A 21,052-nucleotide genomic window follows, 5' to 3' on the forward strand; every position below is an offset into this window, starting at 1 on the left:
GGTCAGCAAGAATAATTTCAGTGAAACCAATATTTTTTTCTAAACATACACTGAAAGACATTTATAAGAATGTCTTATAAAGACATCACTATAGTATCACTATAGTATCTCCCTTCAAGAAAGTCATAATGCTTAGTTTCTAATTTGTCACTATAATCTCATGCTAATTAAATGATGTCGTATGTTGTGATCCCATAAAACACGAAGTTTACCATATCTGGGTAATATCAATGCTTATGTGGTAGCCATTCAAATAACTACTTCAGTGCCTTGGCAAAGATGACAAATTTGGTTTATATACATTTTCTTCCAGAGGTACGTGTTCTGGTATATTGTGTATAAGCATGCCTATCTGTATATACATATGTATACCTACTTACAGGAATGTTGCCCTAATCACTACAAAATCAATATAACTGTTGTTTTAAAGTGCATTCATGGTAGGAAACTGGTTAAAATATGGTTGTATTTAGCTATGGCCCCATACATTGGTTACCAGGAGAGAGTATTGGTCTTAAATACTAACTAGCAATATAAGTCTTGCTAGTGATTTTTTTTTTTGGCTTTATTTCCAGGTGGGCAATCTTTCCTTCGTGTTCTTTGTTAAACCATTTTCTTACATTGTTTTGCATTGTTTAATGTACCACAATTCAGCTTTAGAAGTAAGTGTCTTCCAGAATGACAGCAAATATAAATGATACAGAAATAATTTTGCAATATTTGGGGAACAAATGAAGTACAAATTTGTATATTTTAGTTGTAGAATAATATGTTATCATTTAAATAGGTAGGAACTTTTGATAATGTTAAAATTTCAAAATTATCACTGTTTTAGCACAAGCTCTGTTTTTGTAAGTACAAGTAGCAGTATGCTTAGTTTTATTTCCTTGTCAATAGAAGTAACTATATTCCCTTGTATGCATGCAAAACACTAAATATGCATGTATTTTATGAAGGTACATCAAGTGTAGCAAGAGCCTGGAGTGGCACCTTTGATGAACTTCTTGGAAAGCAGATTGGTCATTTCTTCGGAACCTACTTCAAAATGAATTACTCCGGACTGGCAGAGTATCCTGACTTTTTTGCTGTATTTCTTATATTGCTTCTATCAGGTAAGAGACAGATATGTCTTCATTTATGATGGCTGTGATGTCAATTTCTTAAAGGAAAAAAAAAGTTAAACTGTAGTTAGTGTTTTATCAGAAATACCTTAATAATATTTGAACAATTTAGATGTACATTTGTGTGCTGACAAAATGACTCTGGGAGTTAAATTTATATGAACTCTTCTTGAATCTGAACCATGAAATAATCACTTTTTATGAAATCTGTGATATAGACTGATGTTAACGTGAAAATCTTCATTTCATGTCGTATTTTTAAATTGCAAAAACTGACACCAAAACTATGGCTTTTGAGGCATCAGAAAGCTCCAAAATACTGAAACTTTTTTTTTTTTTTATGTTTGCATTTAACAAGTAAGTATTCTCAAAGGAGTGAAGGAAGTGAAGAAAGCTGTATGCGTGTTTTAAAGTGTATAGCTTGTTTTCCACCAGGATTAGAAACAGCTCAGTATTCACTAGAGGTCTTACCCAAATTGAAAAATTGAAAAATATTTGAGAACAAAATTATTTAAAAGGAAGCTTTCAATTAGATTTGGGATGTACCTGCACTGTGAGTCATGTTTCAGTGTAGAGATTCCCAGGTTGAATCAACACCCATATCTTTAGAAACTGTGGCCAAAATACCATTGGGGAAGAAAAATTGAGCAGCTCATGATAACTTCTGTGTTATGAAGCAAAGGTCTCATTAGTGGAGGCAGAAATTTTTTAGACATTATCTTGAGAGGCGTAAAATTTTCAGAGTTAATCTCTAGATAATGAGGGAAAGCATGTATGTTTTCTTATTGGAAATGCTTACAATGCAAAGAAACCAGGGTGACTTTCCCACTCTGTTTAATTTTTCTTGATCTGCTCTCTGCCTGCTGTTCCATTAAACTATTAGTATGCTTACTTAACAATTGTTACACAGTAGGACCCTGATGGAATAACTTTCAGATCATTTAAACACATTAGTCTACAACCTAAGGCACGCATATTTTATATCAATCTTTTTTTCTAGAACCTCTGTGAATCTGTACTTAGGAACAGGAAGCGTGCATTTCTTCTAAAGGTTTTGTTAATGAGCTATGAAATGGGATTCTTACTCTGTTGTGCTCTGAAAAACTTAGATCAATAACCTAATTTGTTCAATCTAATAATTATTTGTTCTGTGCATAATAGATTCTATCAAACTGTTTTTAATAAGCATAGATTTTTGTAGCTATTTTTGTTCCATAGCATGAAATAGAGATACGAACTCAAACCTCAGAAAAGAAATAAGTAAAAATTGCTCAAAATATTTTTAAATATTTCAAGAGTACAATTAAAGAAAGTTATCGTTTTATGGTTTCCAATACACTTCCCTATTGCCATGCTATCAGACAGTTTATTAAATTTGTGCTACCACTTTTTAAAGGTGTAAAATCTACTTCTGTTTTTTATTTTTATTTTTTTTATTTTTTTTTTTTAAGTATTATTCATTGTACTGGTATGTATATTGTCTTGAAAATAACTTTTTTTCTTACTGTAACTGTTCACATTTAAAAATTATTTTTATTTTATAGGTCTATTATCTTTTGGAGTAAAAGAATCTGCATGGGTGAATAAAATTTTCACTGCTATAAACATCTTGGTCCTACTCTTCGTTATGATTTCTGGTTTTGTGAAAGGAGATGCTGACAACTGGAAAATAAGTGAAGAATATCTCATAAACCTTACTGCAATAACAGAGTAATTACTTTTTAGAATCAATTTACTTGCTCGTATTCCAAGCAATTTTCTGTTATGCTTCCTTTTGTGCTATTGCAGGTGTTAACAGACAGCTCTGTCGATGGGAGTGATAAGCGCTTTATGCCCTTAAAAATATTTTTATTTTCATGTTTATAGCTTCCTAAAAAGTTTTCTAAAGTCTTATTTTGACACTCTTGTCTGTGGCTATTTGAGAAGTTACTGGCTTCTTGTCTTTAAGCCATGTATTAGCTGCAGAATGTATGACAACAACAGATTTCTACATCATTAGTATTTTAATACTCTTACCAACAAACGGTAAAGGGAGTAAAGTGACAGTTACATGATGCAGGTATTATTCCACTTACTGTTATTTTTGTCATACAATTTTTGACATGCAAATGTCTCCTTGTACAGTTTTGTAAAGCAGAACTCTGTCTTGATGAGAGCATTTTTACGTGTTTTTCCAAAGCTGCAGGGGAGGAGGATGTATTTGCTTGTCCTACCAATAATAAAAAAAATATTTTTCTGCTGTATTTTTGTTCTTCATAGGAATTTTTCACCCTATGAGAATGTGACCAGTATATATGGGAGTGGTGGCTTTATGCCGTATGGTTTCACAGGAACATTGGCTGGTGCTGCAACCTGTTTTTATGCTTTTGTAGGATTTGACTGCATTGCAACAACTGGTATAGTATTTATGTGTCTCTGTGTGTGTGTATATATATATATATGTATGTGTAATATACCTTTGGGGGTTCCAAAACAACATAATCTGCTTACTATCCTTCCTTTGCTTTGTCCTGAAATTTCTTCAGTCCATGAAGAATGAGTCTGAGTTCGTTCCTGAATGTGGCTATCATTCTGTGAGGAAGGAGGAGATTTTTCTTATTTCATTTCAACTCTAAATAAGTTAATTTTTGCTTTTTAAGTCTGGGAAGTGCTTAGTATGTTTTGTTTTTTTTTTTCGCCCAAATCATGTTAATCACCTGCTGATTGTCTGAGATAAGATCTCTCTCCTAAAGGCTGGCTCATATATGAATAGTATGGATTGAGTACTTAGAACTTACAAATTATAGGAAAAGAACTAGAAATTATGGGGTTGACTACTGTGAATATAGAATGTATTTTATATCTAGCAATTATGCCTCTGTTTTTTAATGCTATTTCTGGCAACAAAATATTGAGTTACATACTATGTCAATGAGCTTAATTTGTGCAGATTTTTAAAAAATATATTACAAATATTGTTCTGAGTGTTTAGACTTACAAAAGTACTAATTTGTGTTCATTGCTATATTTTAAAGCTGAATGTAATAGTAAGAGTTTTTGGTATTTTTTTTCTTTTTCTTTTTTTCAGGAGAAGAGGTCAAGAATCCTCAAAAAGCCATACCCATAGGAATTGTGGTGTCCTTGCTTGTCTGCTTCATGGCCTATTTTGGGGTTTCAGCTGCACTGACTCTTATGATGCCATACTATATACTAGACGAGAAAAGTCCTCTGCCAGTAGCATTTGCATATGTTGGATGGGGTCCTGCAAAATATGTTGTAGCAGTGGGATCCCTCTGTGCTTTGTCCACAAGGTAAAGACTTTGATATGCTAATTTTCTCTGGAAAAGCTGATGGGTAATATAAGACATTTAAATATACATTCATGTGTTCATTTTGAAGGCTCACTATGGACAAAGGATTGTCCATAAGTGTTATACACACGTTTTAGACTTAAGCAGGTCTTGATAACAGTATATGTGTTAATTTATGTTCCCTTTTTAAACTGTACTGTTATTGGACTCTACCTCCTTGACTTTTTACCCAAAAGTTCTTTATTACAATAAGTATTTTCAGACATATGACCTGCAAATTTTCTCTATTAACTGTTGAAATAAACCTCACACATCTTGTCCTTTCTTGCTGTCCAAAGATTCAGCAGCTTTATGGGCTCTGTGTATTTGCAGGCAAAATTTAATAGTCAGTTAACTAGTTCCCCTTCTCACCTTCATTGCCTGTCTGTTTTTCTCCAGTCTGTCTTCTGACATCATCCCTTCCCGTGATTTTCCTGTGGGTATTTGAGATGTAGATTATAGCTGAGAAAATAGGATAGTTTATTCCGCCTTGTGAAACTGTGGATGCAGCCTTAACTTACCATCTTATTTTGATTAAAAAGATCAGGGAAAGCATGAGATATATTAGTCTGTCTTCATATAAGTTACACTCCAGTTGTAACGTGGTATCTTTCGTAGCATAGAACATTGCTCAGTGCTTAAATTAGGGATAGTGGAATGCTGATGCCGGTCTTCTACCTGAGCTTCTTAGGTAAGGAGTCATTCAAGTGATCTTCAGTGATACAAATACTGGCTGGCTTTCCACAAAGGAAAAAGACACGCCTGCTTAAGCAGGAATATCAAAAGTACTCTGAGATAACCCTGGTGAGCATCAGCCTGTTGAAGATAACCACAGTGACTCTGGACAGTGATTTAAAGGAGAGGAATATTTTGACGTAGGAGGTGACAGAAAGAGGAAATCGTTCCAAAATGACATAAATTATAAAGCTGACCGAACAATATAATATTAATGCAGTTCATTCTGGGATTATAGCTATATTCTATCTAGCTGTCATATTTCATATTTAGTTGTCAACCCTTCAAACCCTAGTTTGAATGGTTTTATTGCAATTTTGCCCTTTATTGATAAATATCAATAAAAGTGATAAGGTGGGATATATAACAGTGGAAACTAGATTAAAGAAACCAATACTGGAAAACAAAATAACAGAGATGGTAAAACACTGTTTCAGAAATTTGTACTACTGTCCTCTTTCTAGTGTTTTTTGAAGTATTGTATTTCCTTGTATGGAAAGAGTAATCTTCCAGTGTTTTTGTTGACTGATGTTGATTTAGAACAAATCTAAGGAAATTGTATTTCATATCCATAAATTTAGAGGTATAATTAACAACAACAACAAAAAAAGTTGGGATAATTGTTTTTTGGTTCATATTGGTTACCTGTTATGTTGTGAACTTGATTCCTCTGGATAAAGACGTTCATTAGTATTTCCATTATTTATGTGACTTCACTTAAAGAGGGATAGGATAAATAAATTTTACAAAGCCAAAACAGCAAAAATTTAGCTGTTGATTTTGACAGTATCCTTACTTAAAGAATAAACTGTCATCCTAATTCAGGAAACATTCTTTTTTGGAAAGAGCATTCATACATCAGTTCATGTGCAATGAAACTTATTTTATGTGTGTCTAACCTAAATGTTTGTGTCTCACGAGCATTACCAGAGGTACTTAGCATCTGTGGTACATAAAAGAAGGGCCTTCTGTAAGTGGTATAATTGATTTCCTAAGTAACATGGGCAACCATTCAACTGGTTAAATATTAGTATGCTTGCTGCAGAGGTTATACTGGCTATGAATTTGCTTTTTGTCCTTTAAATGATTTTGGTTTTCATAATTACAATTATTTCACTCTGTGAGAAAGAAACCACCTAATTTAAGAAGGCTATCTAAACTGAGCCTTGAGTTAGCAACAGTTTAAAAGCTTTCTGTGTGCTGCTAACAATAAATCTAAAATAATTACCTTTACTTCTTCCAAAAAAGAAATTATCTCAATGAAGCTTGGCTTGAGGTGCTTCAATTGAAAGAAATAATGTGCCAAAGTTAACTGTATGATGCTTACTTTGAATTACTGTTAATCAGCAGCTTCACATAGAGCATAAAAGATGCTGCTAATGCTTATTGATTTGCTGCTGTTGACTGACAGACATTTTCCAGGAATACTAAAGCTTAATTATATAGTTAGTGTGACCTGGAACATGTTCCTTGTCCGCTAATGCCCAAGAGCTACAGTGATGGCAAGAGTTACTTTGCTAACTTGAATTCTCTCTGATGAAGCAATTCCATTACCTAAATGAAAAACAAAAAACAAACAAACCCCAAAAAATCAACTTTACAGGAAAAAAAAAAAACTTCAATTTGTGTCTGATCTGTAGTATCTTGGGCTATGGGGCTTTCTGGTGTTGTCTTACAATCATAAATTTTGTTTCTGTACATGCCATTAATTAACATTGTTTATCTTTTCCATGATACAACCCTGCATGAACTGCATTTGCCATGTTGCATGTGTTTGCTTTTTATTCAGTCTTCTTGGATCCATTTTCCCAATGCCACGTGTAATCTATGCTATGGCGAAGGATGGGTTGCTTTTCAAATGTCTAGCTCAAATCAATTCCAAAACGAAGACCCCACTAGTTGCTACTCTATCGTCTGGTGCAGTAGCAGGTGAGACTAAGAGTTGATCCTTGTACAGAAAGGTGCACTGCTAAATGCGTTGCATATATGGAAAATGTGCAAAATATATGTGCAATTTAGATTTGCTTGTGACTGAAATGACCAAATATGACTGTCGCCAGGTAAAGTAGGCTACTAGTGAAACTTTTCTCTGCCACAGATTTTGTATTTGTTGGTTAATCTCAAGAGCTGTCATAGCCTAGGTTCAAAATAAACAACAAACCTTAAACAACACCACCGATCGACCAAACAAAAAACAAGAGCAGCAAAACAGAGCCTAAACCAAAACTAAACCTAAACCCATTCACTCTTCCAAGCTTTCTTTTTGTGTAGTTGGGTTTACCAGTAAAGCACTGTGCTTTTAATAACCTGTATTTGAACTATACATTTTTCTGTTCTAGTCTTCTCGGCTCTATGTTCCCTTTGCCCCGAATTCTGTTTGCCATGGCACGCGATGGTTTACTCTTTAGTTTTCTTGCCAAAGTGAGTAAGAGGCAGGCACCAGTTTCTGCCACCTTGACAGCAGGGGTCATCTCTGGTAAGCTCTCAAAGCCCGTGTTTCTTAAAACTGAGATTTAAGCACTCTATGCACGTGCATGGTACTTGATGTTTTTGAAAAAGGGCTGCTTGTTAACTTCCCTTGCATGTAAGGTGGGAATAAAATTACTGAGTAATCAAATGGTGTAAGAACTCCGAATCATACCAATCATGGTGGTGGTAACATCCTTAATGTCACAGAATTCAAAATGATTTTTTTTTCTTTTTTTAATATTGGTCTCTTGTACTGTGAATAAGCTTCTTACTTAATCTATGTCACTTAAGCTGATGCTCTCCATACAGGGTTTTCTTGTTCAATGAGCATATATATATGTGTGTGTATATGTGTCACATCTATGAGGTGGGAAAACAGCTGTCTAGCTTTTTTATTATGAGATGTGAGAAAAAAAATCCTACGTTTGCAATGGGATCAGCTTTCGTGTAAAATACATATGTAGATTTTTTCACTTTATTTTGGTACAAGCTTACCAAATTATGGTGGAGGGGTGTGTTTGTGTGTGTGTTGGGGTTTATGTGTGTGTATACACATATGTCTGCATGTACACACCCACATATATTTTAGCAAAACAGCATTTTAGGAGCAGCTGCCAACTGTTATATTTTGCAAAGAGAAATTTTTAACATATAGCTCTTTCACTTCTGTCCATGCTTCCTGCAGAGGCACACGTGGTTCTGCCCAAATTTCACTGTGTTATTTCAGGGGAATGTCTAATTATCCCAGACAACTGGAAGCTCTGGAAGTGTTTAACTCAAAGGCAAATAAATGTCCGAAAACTAACTCAAACATAAAAGACATGCCTTAAAACACTTAACAACCCTGGCTATAATTGTTATCAAATAAGAGATTCAAAACTGAGACTAAAACATGAGTTTTAATATTACTTATTATTGACTTTTTCCTTTATAATAATTTGCAAATGCAATTATATGGCATAGAATTAACATCTTTACCTGAAATTATGGTGATGAAGAGAAAGAAAACCATGTTACCCAGTGAGTAAACTGATGGAGGTAGCTATACAGCCCTGACTATAGCTTTGCGATAGCAGTCACTTGGACTGCTTTTAGACAGTTTGGGGAATTTGGTGTGTGAACAGTTTACCTGCAGACAGCTTTATCTATTGTTGGAGGAGTATTTTTTTCTTTTATTTTTAAAAGGATGCGTATTTGGTAATTTGTGGTCATAAACAGTTTTGTCAGAATAGTTACGGATGTGTACAACAATTCCTGTTATCTGACCTTCCTATTAAATCCTGACATGGATAGTTGCATAGCTTTAAGAACTGTGCTCCTTTACCCCGTTAGTTTGTTAAATGTTTGGCCTCCATTAAAATTATCAGGTCAAGACTACAGCTGAGTCAGTTGTCACATGCCATAATTGTGACTTACCTTTTCACATACTGTAATCATGATTGTGAAACTCTGCACACAGGGAAATGCTTAGTTGACAGTTCAAGGTTCCTTCATCGTAAATTTGTCTCCCATGGTTTCTTACAGCTTATTAAGAGGGGTGAAAAAACAATACTAGGTCTTTTTTTCCTCTTACCCAGAAGCTTACGGTCTTTTTTCAATGATTCTACTGTGTAAGAGAAAGTTCTGGGCTACAAAGTAGTGTTTTGAAGCTGGGATTTGAAGTTAAACATAGCTAGTGTATGTTAGGTTATAATAGGTTCTGTTCTTTGCTTACCTACACTTTTTTGAGTGCGCAAGGCAGTGAGGTATTCAGAAATTTACCTCATGGATGAGCTAGTGATGTCTTATAATAAATGACATCCACCCTCATTAGAGAAGATGGAACAGTCTTCCTTCCTTCATTGAAAGAGGAGACTAGCAGCTGAAATAATATGTCTGTAACACAGCAGTCTTGCTTTCTGGAAATCACATCCTGCTGTCTCCTTCAGGATCAGAAAACAGGGGAATGTGTGTTGCTGTGTATTTTTTCATTTATATGCCCATCTACAAAGATATTAACAAACATAAGATAAATATTAATATATAAGTACTTCTGAACATAGAAATGTTTGTGTGCACATACACATACAGTGTATAAAGGCTACATGTGATGGTTTCTTTTGATGGTGAGGTTATTGGTGATTCAAAAAATTAAATAGTTTTGGATTATTTCTGTATCTCAATAATACAAATATTTTAAGATGTTTTTGACCACATGCATCTCAAATCAACTAATACTAGCCTTTCATTTGGTGACAATTAATTTCAATTAATTGTGCTAATTTCTTTATAAATAACTGCCATAATTATTCACAATATCATGGAAATTTCTGCCCCTGATTTCAGTGATCTTAAGAATATTAATTATTGTGATACTTTGCTGTCTGTCCAAAAGGCCACTTGAATTTAACTGGCTTTTAGTAAGATAATCGTTCAAAAACAAAACCACTTATTTTACTCTAGACAACTCCTTAAAGTGTCTCTTAAAGAGCACTTTCTGAGACCATCACTTTCAGCTGATATACTGGGTTGTATCACTGTTCCCCTGCTTTGCTGTGGGAGCTGGCCTCTCAACTTTGATGAGATTCTGTTGCAGCATCAGAACCTTATTCTATAAAATTGCATTTTAATGTGTCACCATTCAGCAAGGCATGTATGCAAGTACTTATGTCCATATATGTCCAATACAAATTGCTTGATTATGCAGCATGACTGTATGGCCCATCAGTGTGATATCCATATGAATGAGTTTCCCAACAGAAATTAGGTTCAGGAATGTTGGCTGTGACTTAAAAATATGCCACGATTGCACTTATATTGCTGTCAGTAAAATAATTTAAAGTTACGCTGCTGACAGAGGTTAAAATCTTTACTCAGTGTATCAGCCTCATAAAAATTTTGCATTTTATTTTCTTTTTTAGCTGTAATGGCGTTTCTGTTTGACCTAAAGGCTTTAGTGGATATGATGTCTATTGGCACACTTCTTGCGTATTCACTTGTGGCAACCTGTGTCCTCATTCTTAGGTGAGTCAAAAATACCATTTCTATTTTTACTGTGTTTTCGTTTGTGTTCACTACCTAAACAGAGGTGACATTTATAATACACGTTTTTTGCTGGATAGCTACGTGTTTGAGAGCTATTTGTTTGTATATAAATGACTACTAAGAAGTTGAGATCCATCAGAGAAAACAGATTTATTGTCATATCAGTATAGTAGCTACTCAAATCAAAGCTTAAAGTGAAATCCAGACACCTTTCATTTTCCAGGAGATGCATTGATCCCAGCATCAGTCCCAAAGGCACCAATGAATATTTCGAATAAAATTTATGCTGTGCATCAAGCCTATCACATTGTGGGGGCTATACATGACAGATCAGGTAGTTGACAGGATGACCAAGTTAAAATAATTACTTTGTATTGCCCTAGTCAGAATTCAGTAGAGATAAGTATTTCAGGTTGTGGTAGCCCTAGGGGAGAGTATAAATACGCACTCTCAATGAGTGAGACTATAAATAATTGTCAGTTAAACTCTCTTATCTGTTCTCTTTGTAAAACGATTTAATAATATTGATATACTTATAGCTGCAGGCAATCTCTTTATTTAGTTTGTTATTTTTAAATTAATAAGTCAGTGTTTGTTACTTACCATATGAGGCTAAATTGATAACTTTGAGAACTATACAGCTTAAATTCAGCTCAGATTCAATGTTGTAATAGTTTAGTCTTTAGAGAAAACTATTTCATTCCATACAGACTTATTTAAAGAATGTATTTTTAAAAATGCACTTACATTCTAACAAAGGAGATGTAAAATTTGAGTTTATGCCGGTTAGTAGGCCCCATACTGGAAGCAAGGCAGAACGAACTTGCCACTGTGGAAAGAAGCTTCTTTCCCCTTTTCCTGCTATTGACCACCAGATCCCTCTTTTTGTATAATAATGGTCATTTATTTGACCCATTGGTGCATTCATATAGCTTAAAAAAACTGCCAACAAACAAAATCAGGAAAAAAAGTGAATTACTATTATTTCTTTATATGTATTAGTGACTAATAATATGCTGTTGCAGTACAGTTATAAATTGGGAAATTCTGAATCTCTATTGCAAAGCATTTAGTACTTAGATGCATTCCTAGAAGCATATTCCTTCAATTCCCAAAGTATACTTAGTACTTTATTATCCTGTTTGTTGTTTGTTTTCGCACAGGTACCAACCCAGTTTAACCTATGAGCAACCCAAATATTCTCCAGAAAAAGCAGCTTTGGCTGCATCAGAAAGGGAATCTGCAGTAAGTGAATCACAGATAAATATGATACAAGAGAATCACTTCAGTCTTCAGACCCTGATTAATCCATCCAGTTTACCTACAGAACAGACTGCAACTACTGTTAACTTTTTAGTGGGTCTGTTAGGTAAGTTTTCAGCTGTTCAGGCTCATAATACATTATTGTAAATAGCAGAATTCTATCACAGACAAAATCAAAAATCCAGTAATAACATAACTACTTTCAGTCATCATTGATGCATCATTCTGGAGAATGCTTTTTTTGTTTCTTGATTGATTTAATCTGTAATCTAGCGTGTTTTCCATTACTTAATCATTTTCATAACATTTCATACTGAAGTTCTGCTGTCTTTCTTCTTAAAAGTCACTTCCTCTTCAACACAGAGATTTAGTGATCTCTCTCCTATTTCCATCATTTTGTTTTTCACACAGCTTTCTTGGTTTGTGGCTTGAGTGTTCTCACTACATATGGGACTCATTTCATTGCTAACTTGGAGCCCTGGAGTATTGGCCTTCTTGCTGCGTTGGTGGTGTCCTTCATACTTACCCTTCTCCTCATCCAAAGGCAGCCTCAGAACCAGCAGAAAGTGGCCTTTATGGTGAATAACATAATAGCTCAATAGAATGAGAGGTTTGGGTGTATTCTAAGAACTGGGAGAGGGGCAGAGGGAGACAGAGATGGTCTTTTTCAGGCAGTCTTTCATTACTGCACTGCTACTACTGTGTGTGTTTGTTTGTTTATGGTGAATGTAAGGGTAGTGGATGCTCACAGCTGAATCATCAGCATGTGTAGGTCCAGTCCAGATCTTCTCAGATCGAGAGAAAGTGTTTTGCTGCCCTCAGATTGAATGTGTGACGTGTAGGAGCATGGCTGCACAAAATGGGTGTAACTATTGGGTTGCTGTTAAAAGTAGTGGGTCTGACAACACAGATCTTCTAGCTATTCTTTCAGACACATCCCCAAAATGTTGAGACCCAAGAAATTCTGATCCCCAATTTAAACACTTAGATGCTGTGAAAGGATTCAGAAAATGATCAGTGTACAGACAGCTTGTCTGTGTTGTGTGCAGCAATTTGGACCACAGCACAGTTCATACCTCCCAGAGTATAAACCTTTCATTATGACCTTTCACTTATTTTCCAAGAGCTACAAACTATAGAATAGTTTGTAACAGACTATTTAATGGAAATAATGAAAGACAGTGATGAAAGTGAAGGAATCTGATAGAACAGCCGGGTTGTGGTGGTGTGTTCTTTTAATATATATAACGCTATCTCTTCTTTATATATATATATATATAAAGATAGAAATAATACTTTTCAGCTGTACATCAAGGAATTCATTGGTATATGTTCAGCACAAACTGGAAAATTTTTCCTCACAGCCTTAGAGAGCATATTTTAAATATAACTTGCTTTAAAAGTCTAAGATATATAGAAACTGGTGGTTAAACACAGCAAAAAAATAAAATTTCACTATACTTCATTAAGAAAATTTTCCTATTTTTTAGTGAGAAAATGTGTCACCTCTAGTTCATGTTGCATAACTGAAGTATGGCATTAATAGTGCAAGCATGCAAGAAATAGTATTTAATTTTACAAATATTTTAAATATTTCCCTTTAGGTTCCACTATTACCATTTTTACCATCATTCAGTATCCTGGTAAATATTTACCTGATGGTACAATTAAGCAGAGACACTTGGATCAGATTCAGCTTCTGGATGGCGCTTGGTAGGTACTTGTGCACATTTCAATCACCTCCTTTGTTAGGACTGATGAATCCTGTCTCAGATAATTTGATCCTCTTCCATTAAATATTGGAACAAAAGTCTGTGTTTAATAAAAGTTAGCTGATATTTCTAGTAATAAAAACAAATCATGCCCTAGAAGGGGTATGTATACACAGCCAAAACTGTAAGTGTGGTTTTGAGGTAATAGGAAGAATCAAAGATACAGGACTAACTCCAGTAAGCCACTAAACTTTTATTTCTAATAAGCATAGCTAAAATTGCGCAGAGACCTGTTTGTAACAGTTTTCTTCCTGCTACATCAGTCATTCTCATTCAAGATATGGAAAATTGCATTGACTTTATTTAGTCATAAATCAGAGATGGTAGTTTCCATGGCCTATTAGAGCAATCAGTTAAAGCAAAAATGATGTACTGGAATTTTACACCTGCACTTTCCGTACTAAGAAAGAAGACCTGAATCATGAACTGTAATTCTGATACCTGAAGAGGAAACTGGCTTTGAAAATCATGCTCAGCCAGAGGGTAATAAATAACTACTTTTTAATGCACTACTTACATGAAAGCCCTATTAACTTTTATTTTTATTTTTTTATTTTGAAGGCTTCTTCATTTATTTTGCTTATGGCATTAGGCACAGTATTGAAGGTCATCGCAGTGATGGAGATGAAGATTCTTGCTCAGAAAATAGTGGGTTGCAAGAAAAGAACCCTGTGGAAGAAGTGGATGAACCTGAAAATACAAATGAAAGTGATCAGTTTCTTGCACACGAGAGGACAAGTGAATGTTAATCTATGCAAATATACAAGTCTTTTAAACCTTTAATTGACATTTTACTTGCAAACTGAAATTTCAAAAGCTTTCTACCAACATTGTGCTTCTTGAAAGTGTTTACTACAAGGCCTGGCTGATACTTTGGACAAGCTGCTAAACCATCTTCATCATTTCAGAACTGACAGCATGGAGATTAATATTTAAAAAAAAAAAAAAAAAAAAAAGTACCCTTTGGCAAACAAAAATATGGATGGATTGTTTGAGCATCCCTTATGAACATCCATGATCACTGGCAATCACAGAATATGAAGGACTTTAGAACTGCCTGCGAGAAGTTCTGAATATTTTACACTGCATTGTGAAGTGCCTTTTATACGTCCTTCTTATCTCTGTTACATGTTCTAGTCACAATCGAATAGTATCTCAAATAACAAAGCAGCTAACTCACTGACTACTGAAATACCAAGTGCTGTCTTTTCTCTGCAGAAGTAACTCTCATGGGAAGTTAATTGAAGATAAGCCTGGAAAATATTTGGAAAACAAATGGTAAATGTACAGATCTGGTATTTGGCAAAAAAATAGAGGATCACATTTATATAAGAATAGTAGAGAAATAATTGCTTAGCCTTACTAATTAGTAGGCATGGTGAACTCAAACAGAGAAAATTCTTTAAAGGCTTTTGGTCCTTCTAAATGCTATTCAAGATTTCTACTTCTAGGTTACATGAGTTCTTTTCACTTCAGAGATACTGTGTATATAAAATACTTCCAAGAGGAGTTATGTTGTTTTCTGCAAAACCATCTGGGAAATAATCTTTTGGTCACAATATTGACATTTGCGTATAATTTAGCAAGTATTCTACTGTTGTTTTCAGAAGGGATGAGATTTTATCCCTGTCTATGTAATTGCATACTTTCATTCAGCACTACTCATTTATTCCCCCCTTGTCCTTTATTGTGTGACAGAGTTGATACTTCTGAGATTCGTTGTTACACATTGCTTCTCTGCAGAAAAATTTATGTACAAAATCCTTGACTTCTTTCAGATCCAAGGGGAGGTGAAAAAAACTGAGGCCTGGGCTTTGGAAAGAATCCTCTTCAAAGCAATATTTCAGTTCTTAACTAAGCCATAAACATATGTTAGCACATCAGGTTTTTGTGAGCCAAGCCTATATCCACAAATCCATTCGTGTGGGTAGGATGTCCAAATGCAGATTTGTGGAAAGAACTGAACTGTTGCAGCAGTGCTGGGTTAAACTAAAGCTAGTGAAAATGAACTGTGTTCTTTCAGCATAAAAGTCATACTACCTATCTAAGGCACCCAAACATTTTAATGCTTTTTTTTCAGCAGATAGTAGGATTACATGATGTGGAGTTATTTTGCTAGAAGGCATTTATAGAAATAACTTCCTTAAAGTAAGAAAGAATTATGTTGAACTTTGTCATGGAGTATTGCAATCTGAAGCATAATATTGCCAGTAATAATCATTGGTATTAATCTCTGTTGTTATGTATAAAATCCTATATCCTGTGAGAGTGATGTTGGTTGACACTGAAAAGCACCTTACTTTTTATAATAGCTGGAATTTTACCAAAAAAAAAAAAAAAAAGGAAAAAAAAAAAGAAACTAGTTAAGCTGCTTCTATCTGTCTCCCTCCCTCCTGTCTTCTTCACAGCAATAGATTTGGGCTTTTTAATCTAAAAATGAGTTCTGTTGTAAGAGAGTAACATGCCTAAATGTAGGAGGACAGAAAGAGCTTCTTGATAGAGAACCCTGAAATGTGCTGATAGCCCTTATTGGAATCCCATAGGTTTGTAGATTTCAGCTTGATGCCTTTCTGAATCCCAGTTTGAACTGGGAGGAGAGCATTTTGCAGCACTGGTAGCATGGAAGGGAGATGTTGCTGTTGCACTACTGGCCTCTGCTGGCTACTGAGCACTAGGAGTAGCAATCTGAAAAGACCTTCACCTCTGCTTGTCTTCTGGGGCATATTCCTGGATTTAGAGTAATCTAGGGAAGAAAACAAACAAACAAACAAACAAAAAAACACCTGAAAACATTTGCTAGAATACCAAAGGAGAGCACTTGCAGGTGCCTGTGTTTCTCTTTGGAGGTATGGGGTAAGAAGCATACAACAGGAAAAACACCTGCCTCTTAACTGAGGATCTAGCATGGGCATCCTGTAACTGCTGTTGTCCTAAGGACTGTTCTGCAGATCAGTGGTCCTTAAAAATGGATGGGACACAGAAGATAAGACACTCTAGGGTAGGTGGCAATGCAGTCCAATTTTTTAATGCATCATAATCCATCCAGAATTGATCCTAAGTTATAGCCACTTCTTTCCATATTTCATCATTGTTTTACAAGATTAAAGAAACACTAAAATGCCATATTAGCTAATAGAAGCAGATGATAGTCTAAGTAAATGTTTGATTGATAGGAATGGATAGTAATTGTTAGCAATAGTAATCAAGAAACTATTGATAAGTTTTGGTACCTATTCAGTGAATGAAAGAGCTTTTTATGTCAGTTGGATCTTCTATTTTAATTGTACTTCTCAAGGGAGGCCCATTTTTATGAAAAAAATGACAAAAGAACTGTATGTTCTTGAATAAAACATTAGAAATTTAAGGCTTTCTAGGCTCTAATGAAAGGAATATAATAAGGTAATCCTTATAGATGTCAAAACAGAAGCTTTATTTAAAAGTACCGCAAATATTTGAAGTAGACAATGATGATTTTCCTGATTTGTAACTATTCCATCAAGAGCACGGTTTCTACAGCAGTTATTCTTCAGAGGACATCCTCACCTCTTTAATTCTCAGCTGCAGAAACACCATGCCATTGGAGCAAGTCAGCATTGCTCAGTCAAAGCTTCTGCACGATGCCTTTACAAGCCTAGAGTGAAGTGCAGCTTGTTTAGACTTCCTTGCATGTCTCGGTGTGGGGGAAGCAGAGACATTTTCCTATGGATGCTGATGCCACAGAGCAGGCGAAGCAGGCTCCCAAGGTGCAAACCGCTGCTGTTCTGTGATGTGCAAGGAAGACCCCATTCCCTCCCAGAGCCATCATATAGAATGTATGAGTGTGCACGCCTGTCTGTATGTTTGCGTCTGTCTGACATTAGCCCATAGTAATTCTGATGTACTGATTACAATAATTTCTATACTGCACTGGAATTTTCTTTTGAAGGGAGACTGTCCACGTAATAACCTTATGACTAAAGCAAGCGCTAGCCAAGACTTCTGGAGGTAGGTTAGAGAAATGTATTTTCAACTTATGTGTATTTTGTATATAGACAGTTTCCCCTTTCATTTGTAGGAGTATTTCTCCCTCCTTGTTATAGAAATTAACTCTATGAAAATGAAAGAATGTGACTGTACAGTTGTTGCTGAGGGGGATTGGGAGCAGCTGCAGCACAGGAACTAAGTTAACTAATGAGATAACAGTTAACTAATTAGATAGAAAAGCAAATTAGGGGAAAGTAATTGGGTGTTCTCAGTTGCTTCAACTGTGCAAAGCTTATTTATGTGTGTGTATAGTTAATGTTGTTATTGCTTAGTGGCTAAGTAAGAACACTACAGGCCAGAAATAAGGTATTTATGCTAATTTTGATATGCATTTGTATATGCAATCTTGAAATTCCAGATGCTGTTCTGGGACTTTGCAGGAGCAGGCCTGTGAGGGACAGCCATGCTAGCTTGTTCTTACACAGGAGATACGCGTGAAACAAATCCTGATTTTGTTCTCATGTTTGCTGCGTGTGTCTGTATTTGCCAAGACAGCAGCTGAAAGCACATGTCCAGTGGAATTACATTGTTATTTTTTACATAGTTGTTGATACTGTAAGTTGTTCTGTGCAAATAATAATGGTATGTATTAATATATATCTATTTTTGGAGGTAGCCTATTGTTTTTTTCTTTCTTTGTGGAAAAAAAAATCTCCTCCAAAAACTGTATTTACATTGGTACATTCTCAATGTGCCTTTAGATATAGGAATTATTTTTATCTAGTTGGATTTAGGAAAGTAAGTTAAATCATATTTAAGGGAGAACAAGTAAATCTCTTTGTTCTCCCTCAGGGAAGCGTAAAGAGTTATAAAGCATTTCTGTATAATTCATGTTAACTGAAGTGATCTTTGTGTGGTATTCCAAATTCTAGTCCTAATGCTGCAACAGGAAATTTTATGAGGTATCTTAGATTTCATTGTCTGTTACCCTGGATAAAACTATTCTGTTAATAAAAAAGCACGCTTTTTCCTGCACAACAAATGCAAGGCAGATTCCTGGAACCTGTCATATTGCGGTCACCATGTGTTAAGGGCATTTATATTGCCTGCTCTAGAGAATTATCAGAAATAAAGAGAAATAGTAGTGATACTGGGTAACTTTTATATGTATACTTAGGAATTTAACTATGCCATGCAGAAACTTCAAATGATACAATGAATTTAGAAGCAAAACATGGTAAAGCTTAAATGCATATTCTATATTTTATTAGATGATGAATGTAAAAGTCTAGCCACCTTTTCCCTAAAGTTTATGTGTTGATATATATTTTTGTCAGAAATAAAACACATACTGTTTTCATGGAGGTTTTAATGAAGTGCAGGATCAGACACGCTGCAAGCATCCTGAGATACTGACAGCTAAACAACCCGGGTGAAAGCTGTGATAGTGTGGGAAATGTGCATGGGACTGTGCAATTTCAGTCATGTCTGTTGCCTTTGACGTTGAGGTGCATTTTGTACAGTAGGAATTCAATTCACAGGATGTCAGTCATGTGTTACTTGATAACATAAGAAAGAAAGTAAAAGCACCTTTTATTCTAAGGCCCTAATTCTTCCCAGACCTGCCAGGAAGATTGTACAAATTGCAGTATGCTCATTGAAAGCACTGGGGTTACTCAGTGTTAAGTAAATACATATCTTACAGAAACAGCAGGTGGTCTTTCATGTAGTGTAGGATCTTTGTATTTGGTTTTAATATTCTGTACCTTTAATATTTCTTCCTGGTACATACTTTGAGGACCTCTTCATTTTTTATAGTTGGACCTTTTGAAAGCCTTTACCATGTCCTGATCTGTTTTCCATTTGATTTTACAAATCAAACCCTTTAACATTAGCTAAGTTGAAGGATAGACATGCATTAGGAAGATCTATGTGTATATATAATTGTTTATTTTTGTTGTCACTTGGCCAAATTCTGTTGTCTTTGTATGTTTTCACTGAGCCTTGCGTGAGGCAAACTCCACCTTCACCAACAGAAGTTTAGTTGCAGTCAGGACAAAGGATAACATGATTCAAATGTTTAAGAGGGCTTTTTTTCTTTTGTATTAACAGAAAGCAAAGCGTGAAATATGTTACATATCTTTAAGAACAGTTATGTGTGTATTATTTTAAAAAACAGTAATGTTTATATCCATTTTAACTTTTCTTGTTCATATGTACATTGTAGTGATAATTTCTGTATTATGTGCTGCTGAGCATTTAAAGTATAGATAGAATGATTATGATGCAACGTAAACTACAAATTTATATTTCTTTGAAGTGCTCTAGCCAAAATGAAAAGTCTTGAATTTTTATGAATGTAAAAATGCATATATTTAAGAATATGGTGCTTGTTTTTTTTTTTTCCACTTTTTCAACAGCATTAGAATCAGCAATATTTCTCGTTACATTAGTTCTAAATTCTAATGGAAATTATGTTGCTCTTCATTTACTGTAAAATGTGCTTCATGGGATAACAATTGTGCATTTGTCCTGTATTTTTTAAATAAAGCTGAATATCACTTGTACATACGTCATACAACACCTCTAACTTCAATCACCACTGTAGTTGTAGTAAATACTAAAGTAATACAGTGACTTAATAATCACTAGTGTGTCATCATGTCATGACATTATACTAACCATAACTCACTTGTAATAAATAGCGTGATAGTTCCTATAGTTTTTGTAGAGGAGAAAAAAAAAACTGTTATATGTTTAAATCCTTTATTTTTTCCAGTGGTCTGGTGATGGGCAGAGTAGAAGTGTGTGTTTCATACTTGCTTCTAAGCACTCAAGAAGTCATCAAAACACAGCCTAACACCCTCTGATTTGGGCGTTTTGACTTAGGGTGCCAAACCAGAGCTGATGTTAGGTTTGACTTCCAGAGGGAGCGAGTAGTCCTTGGCATTCACCTTGCTCAACTTCCTGAAGCACCCTGCAGTGACCCCGCATGTAGAAGCCTCTATAGGCTGATAGCAACCACCAGTGCACAGCCACATCTGCCAAACGGTCACTGATGAGCTAATCAAGATAATTAGCTTCCACAGGTGCCTCTGCAGAGCAGATCATTACGTGCAGCAGCACTGAAAGCAGAGCCCTGCTTGGCCGCCCTCGACCAGAGGAGGCAGCTGGGGAAGCGGAGCTTTTTGGGGGCCCCCTCTGCCACCCTCTCCAGCCCTATGGGGAGCGGTGGAGAAGACAGAGCTGCGAAGTGCGCCACGTGAGCTGGGCACCAGGCAGACTCCTTCCTCGGGGGGGAGCCGAAGCAGGTGCCAGGCAGGCAGCAGAGCCCAGCAGACCGCCCGACGGGGTCAGGTCAGCGCTGCGCCCTCTT

The 21,052-nt window shown here is 35.5% G+C and overlaps 1 protein-coding gene across 3 annotated transcripts in view; it reads left to right on the forward strand.

The window, feature by feature from the left end:
- The window catches only part of SLC7A2 (solute carrier family 7 member 2), a 53,537-nt gene extending 33,294 nt beyond the window's left edge, over positions 1 to 20,243 (forward strand). For 2 of the 3 annotated variants that reach the window (XM_082758690.1, XM_082758689.1), the window contains exons 3-12: positions 957 to 1,112; positions 2,666 to 2,831; positions 3,381 to 3,517; positions 4,189 to 4,411; positions 6,975 to 7,114; positions 10,555 to 10,657; positions 11,842 to 12,047; positions 12,353 to 12,519; positions 13,546 to 13,654; positions 14,275 to 20,243. In XM_082758690.1, the coding sequence (XP_082614816.1) occupies positions 957 to 1,112; positions 2,666 to 2,831; positions 3,381 to 3,517; positions 4,189 to 4,411; positions 6,975 to 7,114; positions 10,555 to 10,657; positions 11,842 to 12,047; positions 12,353 to 12,519; positions 13,546 to 13,654; positions 14,275 to 14,462 (1,595 nt within the window). In that variant the 3' untranslated portion in view covers positions 14,463 to 20,243. Of the gene's footprint in view, positions 1 to 956; positions 1,113 to 2,665; positions 2,832 to 3,380; positions 3,518 to 4,188; positions 4,412 to 6,974; positions 7,115 to 7,524; positions 7,662 to 10,554; positions 10,658 to 11,841; positions 12,048 to 12,352; positions 12,520 to 13,545; positions 13,655 to 14,274 lie in introns of all 3 variants that reach the window. The other variant, XM_082758691.1, reaches the window with a different exon arrangement.
- The last annotated feature ends 809 nt before the right edge of the window (positions 20,244 to 21,052 follow it).

Source organism: Aythya marila (genome assembly GCF_965140915.1).
Source record: "Aythya marila genome assembly, chromosome: 4".
NCBI classification, from domain to species: domain Eukaryota; kingdom Metazoa; phylum Chordata; class Aves; order Anseriformes; family Anatidae; genus Aythya; species Aythya marila.